This window comes from Palaemon carinicauda, chromosome 10 (assembly GCF_036898095.1).
Source record: "Palaemon carinicauda isolate YSFRI2023 chromosome 10, ASM3689809v2, whole genome shotgun sequence".
NCBI lineage: Eukaryota > Metazoa > Arthropoda > Malacostraca > Decapoda > Palaemonidae > Palaemon > Palaemon carinicauda.
In genome coordinates this window covers 116,739,417-116,753,455 of record NC_090734.1, presented here as the reverse complement: position 1 = coordinate 116,753,455, position 14,039 = coordinate 116,739,417, and the positions used below count along the sequence as shown (strand labels likewise).

The window sequence follows — 14,039 nt, the reverse complement described above, 5'->3', positions numbered from 1 at the left end:
GTAACATTAGGCAGGCAGTTATTTCTAATAGCCAGGCCTTCTCCATCACGAGGTTCAATACTATGCAGTACTCTAGAAGTTTTATTCCAGCTGTGACCAAGTTGTGGAATGATCTTTCTAATCGGGTAGTTAAATCAGTAGAACTTCAAATGTTTTTATGTTAAACAGACTGACATAAGTCTCTCTTTATACAGTCAAGCCTTGTTATTCGCGAAATTTAGGTTATAGACACTGGTGCGATACGCGAATTTTCGCGAATAAATACTGTTATTAATTTTTTTTTTTTCATTTATTTATTTCCTTTCCTAACCGGGCTGTTTTTCCCTGTTGGAGCCTTTGTGCGTATAGCATCTTCCTTTTCCAACTTGGCTAATAATAATAATGATAATAATAATAATAATAATAATAATCATTGTCATACCACGATAGCTTCAGCGTTAATCTTATTGGTCTTGGTATACTTATGCTAAGTCTTGTTCTGCATTTCAACTTAATTGTTGATTTAAGCTCTAAGGCATCGCAAAACGAGACTACTTTACTCAATGTGGGCATTATTATTTGGTCTTGAGAGACTTCTCTTTATTCCGAAAAAGATCTTACCTTCAAGTACGACCCAGTCATGTGTGAATCTATATTACACATCTTTAATTTACTGTTTGAAATGAGTATATTTTTCCTTGCAGATTTTGACATCAAGCTATATTACTTTTAATTCAATACACATTAGTATAGTTTACGAGTCAGTTAGTTGCTCAATATATTTTGAATACAGAGAGAAATTTAGTTAATTCAATGTTTGAAACAGAAGAAAAAATAAGGTGAAATCAAGGCAATGAAATAAATAAAAACCGTAACTTGATTTTTCTATCCCGCGAGACTCTTGCATGACATTCGATTATTTGCGTGTGTCATTTTTATGATAAGTGAGGTCTGAGCTTGTTGAACTGAAAATGTAATTTATTATGAGACTATTAAATGAAATTAACATGCAAAAGCGTATGCATACAATTACATATTCCACAAAACACGTTTTGTGCAAAATCAGAAAATCCGTGAATGGTTTTTATATGAGACGACAATTTTCTCGTTTTGGCAAATAATTGCATTTAATGGTATTTAGGTTATTCTCATTAAATCCTTCTGTGTCCATAGTCTGTTAGTGAAGGGTAGCATGCTATTAATGTTATCAATAGCAGTATTTTACTGTCTATTGAGGGTCAATAATCACCTTTCAGTTTTTAAGAGATGTTTCCGAAATTTGGTACTGGCTTAGACCAATGAATAATATAAGTTCCTGTTGCTATATCTTCAAATTGAATATATAAAGCGCTAAATAATAATATCTATATAATAAAATATATAAGAAGCTAATTCAGACAAATATATCGTAATTATTCGATAAATTTCCTTACTATAGATTGTAGTAATACGAACACTCACAACCAATACTAGCAACAACATGGTAAGTCAACCAGAGAGTCTGTAGACCCAGTTATTATATAATTTCGCCGTTTGTGGCCCAGTGGTTATTTTATAAACTGTTTACAGTGTTCCATTTGATGTGTAATAACTTTTCCTCCCGGAATTACCTCCATGGTAAGTGTATAATGAGGAAATAAGGCCAAAGATCTGCCCCTCCCAGACACTCTTGATTTCATACGAGATTTGGAGGCCTATACAACGTGTTCAAGTGTCAAAAATATCTTGAAGTTTGGTCAGGTGGTAAAAGGTTCATTTTTCATTTAGATTTTAAGGTCATGGTTTTGTCTGATGCACATTTTGGGTATATTTTTACCTTTAACCCGGAGGCTGTGTGACTAGTTGCGGGGCCACTGTAGCCTACGTACCGAGGCTAACTTCTGCGAACTAGTTATTAGAGGCCTCATGAATTAAAGCCTTAGGTTAATTTTAATTCGTATCATCTAGAAAATTAGTTCTTTGAACAATGAGTAAAACCAATGTTCATTTTGGAGAATAAATTTTCGAGTAATACGGAAAGAACTTTGGGAAATGCAGTGTCATGTTCCCCTTTGACTCGGCCTTGCTCGTGCTTACTTTCTCTAAGCTAGGCTTAGGTCTGTAGGCCTAAGTCTTCACAGTTGTCAGAGGGGCCTCAGAACTGTGATATTTAACCAGGAAATTCATTGGTTCCTTAGTAGGTTAAGATGATTTTAAGGTAAACTATGGCAGCTTGACCTTTTCTGGACTTTTTCACTCCTGTAGCCTAGGCCTAATTTATGCCTATTTAATATTAGTTTATAATGATTTTCTATAATTTTAAGGGGAGATTTGCAGCGTATTCTGGTAATAAACAGTATACGAGGGAAGGCTTGCAGTTACTGTAGCGTATTGAACTATAATAGTTATAGCAGTTGGGTTAGGTTTTGTTGAAGGTACAACCTTGAAGAGCCTAGTTAAAGATGTTTCTCTGTGTCTTGGATTTAGCTGATATACAGTCTTGAAATTGCTAATGAAAGCTAACTAGCTGAAATAGTCTGATAAATTATCAAGCCAAGCGCATGAACCTAATGTTTATGTCGACGATTTGTCATATAAAAAGTATTTCTTGCCATCGTTCCTGAGAGAAATAACTAATTTTTTTCTTTCAATTTTTGCCACTTGGTCATGTAGCTCATTTAGACGGAGCCCTTGTATATCGGCGACCAATTTTTCTCGCATTGATTAAAAGTGGTCATCAACTAACAAACTTTCCCTCCTAACCTAACCTACAAGCCGTGCCCTTACCTACTTAATTAACAGGGGAGCGACCCCCCTTACACTGCCGTATTCTAGGTTAGACATAGTAATACATACAGATGGCCGCTATCATACATACACCCTGGGAAGATAAGTGTATGGATAGTGCAAATGCTATTGGTGGAGTGGAGTGTTCTTTCGATAATACATTGCTACAATCTAACCTAACCCAACTGTATATGTCTCACCAATTAAGAGTGTTTTGCTCCTATGAAACCGATAGAAGTTCTGGTCGATTCTTTACACCTTGTACACAATGAAACCTCAGATTCCTCCCTAACCCAAACTAGGACCTTGCAACCTTGCTGTTGCATCCTTCCCCACTAGACTGGAACACAACTAATGATACAGTTCTTAATAAACATGTGGAACACAACTAATGATACAGTTCTTAATAAACATGCAACATTTGAATGTTACAGTAGCATTGATATACTGAATTATAACACTAAAGATTGTGGTGGCCAATTTGGTAACATCCCTGACTGGTGAACACCAGATTGGGGTTCGAGTCCCGCTCGAACTCATTAGTTTCTTTGCCGCAAGCTCACTATCCTTGTGAACTAAGGATGAGGGGTTTGGGGGAGCCTATAGGTCTATCTGCTGAGTCATCAGCAGCCATTGCCTGGCCTTCCTTGGTCCTAGCTTGGGTGGAGAGTGGTCTTGGGTGCTAATCATATGTGTATATGGTCAGTCTCTAGGGCATTGTCCCTCTGAATTGGGCAATTTCACCGTCCCTTACCCCTGCTATTTATGAGAGACCTTTAAACCTACAGTAGTATTTTAAGCAGCATAGCTTTAGGCATATTATCCTTGCAGCCTTTGGGGGTTGTCTGTTAGGCTTCAACCTTCCCTCAATAATTTTGCGCAGCCTCAACATTTTACTTAGTTTAGGCTCCTGTTGTCCAAGGTTTTAGTTAATTGAGATCAGTATGGGCTATTATCCATGGAGGGATTGTGTGGATGTGTGGGTCAGTAAATGTTTTCGTGTTGAACAGGCTGACATAAGTCTTTGTATAGTTTATTTATAAAGTATCTGTTTTAATCTTGTTTCCATTTTTAAAATATTTTATTTTAATTATTCATTACTTCCCATATCATTTATTCATTTCCTTATAATAATAATGATAATAATAATAATAATAATAAAATCAATTCATAAAGGGAAGAAAATTATATAGGTATATAATTGTAGATTTGACAGACCTAGGACTCGTAAAATTTAGTTAAGTAGGATTTCTTTTTACAGAAATATAAAAAGAAACCTCAGAAATTATGGAATAGAAAATCTCCGACCATTTTTTATTTTTTATAGCTACAGTACACTGTAGTTTTAGGCTACTGTGTTTGTTATTTTAGTGTGTGAGACTTCATATTAATTTTCTCTCGTGTAGAAAATTGTCCTAGGAAATCATGCTGATAGCCATTATTCTGTTATTAACGTAATTCGATGATTGGAGAGAGTCACAACAGCATTTGTCACATGACCCATAGGACTCTATGGTCTGAGCTATACTTCTAGTGATCGAAAGCATGTTTAGTGAAAGGAATATTCTGATTTAAGCAATGGATGAGACTGGAGAATGAAGAATATTTCATAACTCATTTTTTTCATACCCTAAATTGCTCAGGTACTGTTGTGTCAGTGGTTTTTATTTGAAAACATCATTAGTATGAGTGATATTCACCTAAAAAAATCTGATGATAGGGTTTACTGATTATAATTTTCCCATTAAATCGGATATTATTCCTGCTTTTTGGGTTGACTTTGAGGCAATTAGTGGCCCATACTCACATTATCCTCCCAGATTGGTATTTTTGTCCTTGTTGAATGGGATACTTCAGTCTCAGCTGTCCAACATGGTTCTGGTCTGTTGTATGCGCTGGGAGGTTAGCATCCTACTCGCTGGGTAGGGATTTTCCCATTAAATCGGATATTATTCCTGCTTTTTGGGATGACTTTGAGGCAATTAGTGGCCCATACTCACATTATCCTCCCAGATTGGTATTTTTGTCCTTGTTGAATGGGATACTTCAGTCTCCTCTGGAAAAGAGCTGTCCAACATGGTTCTGGTCTGTTGTATGCGCTGGGAGGTTAGCATCCTACTCGCTGGGTAGGGATTAGGAGCTTACCATACAGGTTCCTATTTTGGCCTCTTATTGCATTCAATTTTTACAAAGAGGGTTGCTGCTTTTATTGCAATAATTATAATGATATTTGATATATTCTTTCTGCAATTTTAAGATATATCTACATGTGAAACTTCCCACTTTAAAATGATGATTCTTCCTATGCAAAACAAACCTGTGTCATTTAAAAGGGGTATAGCCGTGCATGAGTTGGTTAGGCTGTAACCAGCTCCTGCCGGAGTATACCCCTTTTATATGACTCAGGTTTGTATAGCTAGGAAAATTGGAAATTATTTTTTCAAAATTAAGATTTTAGTTAATCCATCGCCATCCTGTCTTTATTATTGTTAAGACAACTGGTTATATGCCATCGGTAACAATTTGCTGTACAGCTGTATGAGGTATAGATATGTGTCCTATTTATAATAATTTAAGTATATAATAGCACTACGGTATATGTTGGTTCATTAATGAATAACTTTGTGATCCGTTTATTCTTTTGCATTCATGTTTTAGAAATATACATGATTATTTTGCTATACACAAAAATGTATACAGTTAAAGAGCACAGGTGTACTGGATTGGTTACAATGAAGGATCCAGTCTGTGTCACAGACTATTTCACTGTTACACTTAATGTTGAAATTTCATTATCATTTAGGATAAATTACTGCTACAGTATTCTTGATTTTACTTTCTAATGTTTCCTTTCGCATTTCAGGCATCGTCATTTTTGAAAGGCCTTCCTGTATATAACGAGAAGAACTTCAGTAGGTTTCAAGGTGATCCAAATGGACGCTCCTCTTTCAAGAAACCTCCCGTGTATCTTCCGGTCAAAGACAATCCAGACTCTCAAGAAAGTAAGATTTTATCATGTATTGCATTTTGTATATTACATTTAAGATGTTTCCACCATACAGGTAGCTTCCTCAGAAGCCCCATTTAGTTTCTGAATGAATTTCCTTATATTCTCTCTGGAATGATCATTGCTTCATTTAAATTTTGTATAATTGACAAGATCGTTTTTCCTGTGTATTAACGTCTTCTTCGATAACATTTATGCCAATTTGTTGAGAAATAATGAGAAGATTTTGTAGAGTATGTTTTTAATTCATGCAAAATTTAAAGGACATAATATCGCTGGTTATTAACATTATCTTATACCCAACAGTTGTGACAGAGAAGACAAATATCCTATTGAGGTACCTACATCAGCAGTGGGAGAAAAAGGTATGAATAAGAAATTATGGTATTGTAGTTAAAGAATAGTTTGACATGTTTTCTACTGTTAAGTGTTTCTTTTGTCTTAGTGTATACATGTGGGGATAGTCCGCCAGGAAAGTGATTTGGCTTTCTAAATTATTTTGGGCTCTTTTAGTTTAAAAAAAAAGTTTTTGCCAGTTCTCGTATCTTCAATTTTCCTTTACCCATTTTACATGTGGAGATCCCTTGCTAGGTCTGTAGAATTTCTTCCATAATTGAGAATCGAACCTTGCGTGTAAGGAGTCGAAACCTAATAATGATATGATAAGGATTGAAAAAAGTACCCTCGCATCAGTTATGAAAGCTTGGTCATTTCTATCGAATATGATTCAAAATGACGAAATTTATACCCTTTGCATTGATTCATTGCTTAAAAAACTATTTGTTGTTGTTGTTGCCAAATTGGATGCAATTACACGGATAAAGAAAGCATTTGCAGGAGGAAATTTTCCTGAGGTTGAATTATTGTTCACTATCTCAGAGGCAGAGGCTGGGATTTCTTTTGCTCTTATGACGTTAGGTCCCAGCCATGTGAATACTTTACTATATTATTTCATTGAATCTTTCTCAGATTTCATTTCTAATACCTTCTTGAAACATAAGGCTTCTCAAAAATAAGATTGAAAGGAGTCAAATCACCCTTATGTACAATGGTCCATATTTCCTATTGCATTTTGCCTAAAAGTATTTGTTTTATGAATAGAACTTACCTGGCAGTTATATATACATAGCTAATTATCTCTATTTCGGCAGAATTTTTCTAAACTAGGCAACCGCCTTGTGGTGGTTGGGTGGTAACACCCGTTAAAGGGTGGTAGGAGGAATCATTCCCGTTTTCTGTTCTTTAGTTCATCTCTGCCGGCCGGATCGACAACACGTTGGTCCGTCATTAAGAGTTTTCTTCGCTTTCCCTGCTCGGTGTACCAGTCTGCTTTTTTGGTGAAGTACTCTGATTTGGGGTTTTGGCGATCGTTGTATTTTGTTTTCTCTTAGCTTTTTTGCTGTTTTTCATTATGAGTGATAAGAGTCATTACCGTATCTGTGCGAATGAGGAATGTAAGGTGAGACTACCGAAAATGGCGGTAGACCCTCACACCGTTTGTTCTAATTGTAGGGGTTTTGTTTGTGCCCTTGATAATAGGTGCGGGGAATGTAAGGTTTTGGATGAGAAAGATTGGTTAATTATGAAGCGCTATGTGCGTAAGCTAGAGCTCGATAGAGTTAGGAGAGCTTCTAGGTCTAAGTCTAAGTCTGTTAGTGGTAAGGAAGACGAACTTAGCGTAGATTTATCTATTGATCCTATTATTGATTCCTCTTTGGAAGTTGATCCTTCCCTTGAGGTAGTAACTCCTGCACCTCCTACAGGTTCCGTATCTACGGATGACCCTCGGTACGCTAGCCTGGCGGCCGAGTTGAAGGCCATTAAAGAACAATTGGAGGCCTTTAAAGGTAAGGAAAGTGAAAGTGCTTGTGTTAGTGCAGTGGAGGTGGCGACTGACCGAATCTGTCATACCCCTAGGCCTAGACCTCTACCAAGCTCCCAGGACCAAGGGAGAAGGTACGTCGATGACCGAAAGGGGGTGAGAGGTACGTACCCTCGGTCAGCCGTCGCCTCAGACAGTCCTGTTGTCGATTCCCAGGCTGCTCTTGACCGTCACGGGAAAGACGTGTCGGATGTGTTGTTTTCTTCTCCGAATTCGTCCAGACGTAAATGGAAGTTTGAAGCTTCAAGACCTACTAAGAGGAGATGGAACCGCGACGAACGGTCTCGTTCTTTCTCTCCCGGTTCTAGCAGTTATGAACCTTGTCCGTCGGAGGATGATTTCGTCTCCGTGCCTGTGAAAAGGGCGAAGCCTACTGCCGAAGATCCTCCCCCTTCTACGAGTGTTATTCGTCAGCCCCCCCCTTCGGGACCGCAAGACCCAGCTGATGTTGCTAAATCCTTTATGTCTGTCATGCAGGAACAACTTTTGACTTTAGTGCAAGCCTTTAGCCGCCCTCACGCCCAGTCTGACAGACGTAAAGACGACTCGTTACCGATTAAGAAGTCTGCTTCTAAGAGAGAACGGAGTTCTTCTTTAAAGAAAACTTCTCCCTCTCTACGCCAGGATGAGGAATGTGTGCTTTCGCCAGGCAATACTTCTTCGCGATACCAGGGCGATACGTTTTCTCGTTCTCGATACCGGGACGATACCTTATCGAACGATGCTGCTTCTCGTTCTCGATGCCAAGACGATACCGCCTCCCGTTCACGTTACTAGCACGATACCTCCTCTCGTTCGCTTCGCCACGACGATACCTCCTCTCGTTCGCTTCGCCACGACGATACCTCCTCTCGTTCGCTTCGCCACGACGATACCTCCTCTCGTTCACGACGCCACGACGATACCGACCCTAGTTCTCGACGCCACGACGATACCGCCTCTCGTTCACGACGCCACGACGATACCGCCTCTCATTCTCGCCGCCACGACGATACCGCCTCTCGCTCTCGACGTCAGAACGACTCTGCCTCTCGTTCTCGGTCCCAGGGCGATACCACCCTGCCTCTTCGGGACGATTCTGCCTCTCGTCCCAAGGATTCTTCTAGCACGGGACTCCAGGATGCAACCCGTCTTTTGCAGGATGATGCCTTTGATTTGCCCTTGTCGGGTTCTAAGGATCCTTCTTCTCTTTCGAAGGATATTGCAGATGTGGATCAGGACCTCGAGGATGTTTCTGATGACGATGATAATCCTGCCGACGCTGTGGGAGATTACAAAGTTCTCTCTCGCTCCCTTCTTGAACTTTTTGGAGAGGAATTCCAACCTGCTGCCCCTCAATCTCCTCAGTCCCAATTTAACAGAAAGAAGGCCAAGAAACAGTCGGCCTTCATCAAGATGAAGCTGTCTATCTCCACAAAGAAGGCTCTCACGAAGATTGATGACTGGATGATGGAGCGGAGACAAACAGTTAAGACTTCCTTCTCGTTTCCACCAGCTCGTCTTGCTTCAAGAGCGGGTATGTGGTATGCAACTGGAGAACCTTTGGGTCTGGGAGTGCCTTCCTCCTCCAAGGGTGACTTCTCTGGTTTAGTGGACTCTGCTAGAAGGCATGCTCTCAACTCAGCCAAAGTCATGTGGTCGATGTCGGAGCTGGATCATCTCGTCAAAGGTATTTTTAGAGCCTTTGAGGTTTTTAGTTTCCTAGACTGGTTGCTTGGGACTCTCGCAAGGAAAACTGAACAGATGGAAGGATCTAGGGACCTTACCAGTATTATGTCCTGTATGGATAAGGCCCTCAGAGATGGGGCGAATGAGTTGGCTGCTCTGTTCTCAGCTGGGGTCCTAAAGAAGAGAGCTCTGCTTTGCTCTTTTGCTTCTAGGTCTGTTACCAATGCACAAAAGTCTGAGCTTCTTTACGCCCCCCTCTCTCAACATCTTTTTCCCGAGTCCCTGGTTAATGACATTACGCTTTCTCTGGCCCAAAAAGCCACCCAAGACCTTTTATCTCGTTCTGCTCGTAAGCCCTTGGCAGCCCCTCCTTCTTCTTTGAAACGGGGGGAAAGGAGATTCCAGCAGCCCTTTTGGGGCAGGACTACTTCAAGACCAGATTTTAGAGGGAGAAGGCAAGAATCAGGACCAAGATCTACCAGGGGTTCTTTCAGACCTCGCTCCAGAAAATGAAGTTCGTCTCCTCCAGACAGTAGGCGCAAGACTGTCAGGTTTTTGGCAGTCTTGGAAGAGGAGAGGGGCGGACACCTGGTCCCTCTCAGTCATCAAGGAAGGATACAAGATCCCCTTTCTGAAAAAACCTCCTCTCGCAGATGCTCCGCTGGCCTTAGTAGCCCGGTACTCAGATCCGGGGAAACAGAAGGCCCTAGTAGACCTTGTCGACCAAATGCTAGACAAGGGGGCGATAGAACCGGTTCGGGATCTATCCTCCCCAGGCTTTTACAATCGCCTGTTTCAGGTCCCCAAGAACTCGGGCGGATGGAGACCTGTCCTGGATGTCAGCGCTCTCAACGTATTTGTGGAGAAGACAAAGTTCTCCATGGAGACGACTCAGTCGGTGCTGGCGTCAGTACGTCCAGGGGACTGGATGGTGTCCCTCGACTTGCAGGACGCATATTTCCATGTCCCCATCCATCCGACTTCGAGGAAGTACCTGAGATTTGTAATGCAGGGCGAGTGCTTCCAATTCAGAGCTCTTTGCTTCGGTCTCAGCACGGCTCCTCAAGTCTTCACCAGGGTAATGGCGAATGTGTCAGGTTGGCTGCATCAGGAGGGGATAAGGATATCCTTCTATCTGGACGATTGGCTGATTCGTTCACGATCGAGGGAGAAATGTCTGGAGGATTTACGGAAGACTTTTATGATGGCTCAAGATCTAGGCCTGGTCATCAACAGGGAGAAGTCTCAGATCAGACCGAATCAGACTATTCTCTATTTGGGGATAGTTCTGAATTCAGTTCTTTTTCGGGCTTCTCCCTCTCAGGAAAGACAGACCAAGTGTCTCGTAAAAGTCAGAACTTTCCTGGACAAGAAGAGATGCACAGCGAAGGAGTGGATGAGTTTGCTGGGGACTCTATCCTCTCTCGAACAGTTTGTCTCTCTGGGGAGACTCCACCTAAGGCCTCTTCAGCACTTTCTTTCGAAGACGTGGAACAGAAAGATGCAGGAAGACTCCTTTTCCTTCCCCATTCCAATAGAAGTCAAGACTCTTCTGAAGTGGTGGCTGGACCCAACCTTGTTAGGGGAAGGGATCTCCTTACACAAGAAGAACCCAGACCTAGTGCTAGTGTTGTTTTCAGACGCATCAGAGTCAGGCTGGGGGGCAACACTAGGAAGCAAGGAGGTCTCAGGCTATTGGGAAGGAATTCAGCTGGGATGGCACATCAACAACAAGGAGCTGATGGCCATTTTTCTGGGGCTAAAGGCCTTCAAGGACTTGGTGTCTGGGAAGATTGTGGAGGTCAACTCAGACAACACCACAGCTCTTGCTTACATCAGGAAGCAAGGAGGGACTCACTCTCTGTCTCTGTTCGAGACAGCAAGAGAGCTCCTTCTTTGGGCGAAGGAGAACAGGATAAACCTGCTGACGAGGTTTGTTCAGGGACAGAAGAATGTGAGGGCGGACATGCTCAGCAGGAAAGGGCAGGTCCTTCCCACAGAATGGACCCTCAACCAACAGGTCTGTCAGAGTCTCTGGAGGCTGTGGGGGAGACCCCTCATCGATCTTTTCGCCTCCAACTTATCCAAGAGGATCCCCATCTATTGCTCCCTAGTTCTGGACGGGGAGGCAATAGCAGTAGACGCCTTTTTGATGGATTGGACGGGGATGGACACTTATGCTTTTCCCCCGTTCAAGATCATCAATCTGGTAGTCAGGAAATTCGCCCTCCTCTATTCGGGACGGATGATCCTGATAGCTCCGTTCTGGCCGATGAGGGAATGGTTCACGGAGGTGGTGGACTTGTTGATGGACTTTCCAAGAAGCCTCCCTGCAAGTCCAAATCTGCTCAGACAACCCCACTTCGAGAGATATCATCAAAACCCCCTCGCTCTCAATCTGACTGCCTTCAGACTATCGAGAAGCTCGTCAGATCGAGAGGCTTTTCAGCGCAAGCTGCGAAAGCTATCGCCAGAGCGAGGAGGGTCTCTTCGCAGAGGGTCTACCAGTCCAAGTGGGAGACTTTTAGGGCTTGGTGTAGGAAGCACAAGATTTCCTCATCCACTACCTCTGTGAGCCAGATTGCGGATTTCTTGTTGTACCTCAGGCAGGACGCTAAGCTAGCTGTGTCCACTATCAAGGGGTACAAAAGTATGCTCTCTTCCGTCTGTCGGCATAGAGGCTTGGACTTGTCTCGCGATAAGGACTTACATGACCTCTTGAAGTCTTTTGAGACGACCAAGCAGACCCAGTTAAAGCCCCCTTCTTGGAACCTTGATGTGGTTCTTAAATTTCTGTGCACCAAGAGATTTGAGCCCATCTCACAGGCTCCCCTTAGGGAGGTTACCAAGAAGACCCTCTTTCTTTTGGCCTTAGCAACAGCTAAAAGAGTTAGTGAAGTCCATGCAATTGAAAAACAGGTAGGCTTCAATCTGAATGGGGCAGTTTGTGCCTTGAGATTAGACTTTCTCGCTAAGAACGAGAACCCTTCTAAGCCCTGGCCGAGGACCTTTGAGGTTCCTAACTTGACCAACCTAGTGGGTCAAGAGCAAGAGAGGCTGCTCTGTCCAGTACGAGGGCTCAAGACCTACTTGTCTCGCACGAAAAGTGTGAGAGGCTCTTCTAGCTCCCTGTGGTGTTCTGTGAAAGATCCTCAAAAGCCCCTTTCCAAGAACGCTTTGTCCTTTTTCCTGAGGGAAGTGATAAGAGAAGCGCATCTCTTGTGTGAGGAGGAACACTTCGGACGTTTAAAAGTGCAAGCTCACGAAGTGAGGGCCATTGCGACCTCGCTTGCTTACCGCAAGAACATGTCGCTCCGTCAAATTATGGATGCGACATTCTGGAGGAGCAACTCTGTGTTCGCCTCTCATTACCTCAGAGAGGTGAGGGTGGATTATGAGAAATGTTATACCTTGGGACCATACGTAGCTACGGCTTCTGTATTAGGCAAAGGAGTTACTACCTCCCCTCAACCTTAGTTTTGTTTACTTGTGCATAGGTTGGTGTATTTTTTATTGGTTGTCTGAGGACTTCGACTTGTGTACAGTCACCTCAGTCTAGTTAGATAATTTTTATCAACTTTGCAAATGTTAGGTGGTTGGTTTGGTAAAGTTGCGATTTTTTATTTTGGGCAATAGGTAGTCCTGAAGTCTAGTCAGATTGTTGGTCTCACCCCGTTGACAGACTCGATTGAGTGTTTTCAGCACTGCAGGTCACATCCTGGCTGACACTCCTAAGGGAAAGCGACTCAAGAGGCAGGAACCTTTGAAGTCAGCTACCTTAGCAGGTAAGGAATCAAGGTGTTTTATTTATCCTACAGCTTTTTTGGTTGTTTCCCCAACGATGTTTACTGTCTATCACCCTCCTCCAAGTGTGTTAATCAGCTATGTATATATAACTGCCAGGTAAGTTCTATTCATAAAAATGGAGTTTTTATGATAAAACAAAGTTTTATGAATACTTACCTGGCAGTTATATATACATTCGAAGGCCCACCCACTTCCCCTCAGGAGGCAGGTCGGGCATAGATGAACTGAAGAACAGAAAACGGGAATGATTCCTCCTACCACCCTTTAACGGGTGTTACCACCCAACCACCACAAGGCGGTTGCCTAGTTTAGAAAAATTCTGCCGAAATAGAGATAATTAGCTATGTATATATAACTGCCAGGTAAGTATTCATAAAACTTTGTTTGTTCCGACACGAATACTTTACCTCGAATTACCTCTTTGGAGGGTCCTTGATCCTCTCTCAAATTCGACCAAGATTTTCCCGCGCTACCCCCCTATCTCGCTCCCGATAGTTACTACCCCCGCCGCCAGGATAATTCCTTCGGCCCGGATTAGGGCAGGTCACTGCTTTTCCCGGGTCAGGACCTCATTAAGTTCTTGGTCGTGAGATCCGAAGCATCTCACTCTCTCGTTTTAAATCTTTCGATCAGCGCGACGTGTTCCCAGTTTACGGACTTGTGTTTTTTCTGCGATAGTGCGTTTTCGCAAAAGTGTCCTCAGTCCGTTTCCCTTGTGTTATCCAGGCTTTTCTGTAACTCGTGTGCGAACGATGGAGAACGTGCGTCGTTGTCCTGGTCCTAGAGCAGGAAAGTCGTGTGGGGCTTTCCTCTCTAAACCAGAGGTGGACCCGCATTCTCTTTGTTCCACGTGTAGGGGTAAAGTTTGTTCCTCCTCGGACACATGTCCCGAGTGCGTGAATTGGGACGGAATTTAGTGGGTACGTTTTG

At 42.4% G+C, this 14,039-nt stretch overlaps 1 protein-coding gene across 2 annotated transcripts in view; it reads left to right on the top strand.

The window, feature by feature from the left end:
- The first annotated feature begins 1,357 nt into the window (after positions 1–1,357).
- Positions 1,358–14,039, top strand: part of LOC137648694 (DET1- and DDB1-associated protein 1) — a 37,682-nt gene continuing 25,000 nt past the window's right edge. Inside the window, exons 1-3 of one of the 2 annotated variants that reach the window (XM_068381726.1) lie at positions 1,358–1,462; positions 5,609–5,747; positions 6,059–6,117. In XM_068381726.1, coding sequence (XP_068237827.1) covers positions 1,460–1,462; positions 5,609–5,747; positions 6,059–6,117 — 201 coding nt within the window. In that variant the 5' untranslated portion in view covers positions 1,358–1,459. The other variant, XM_068381725.1, reaches the window with a different exon arrangement.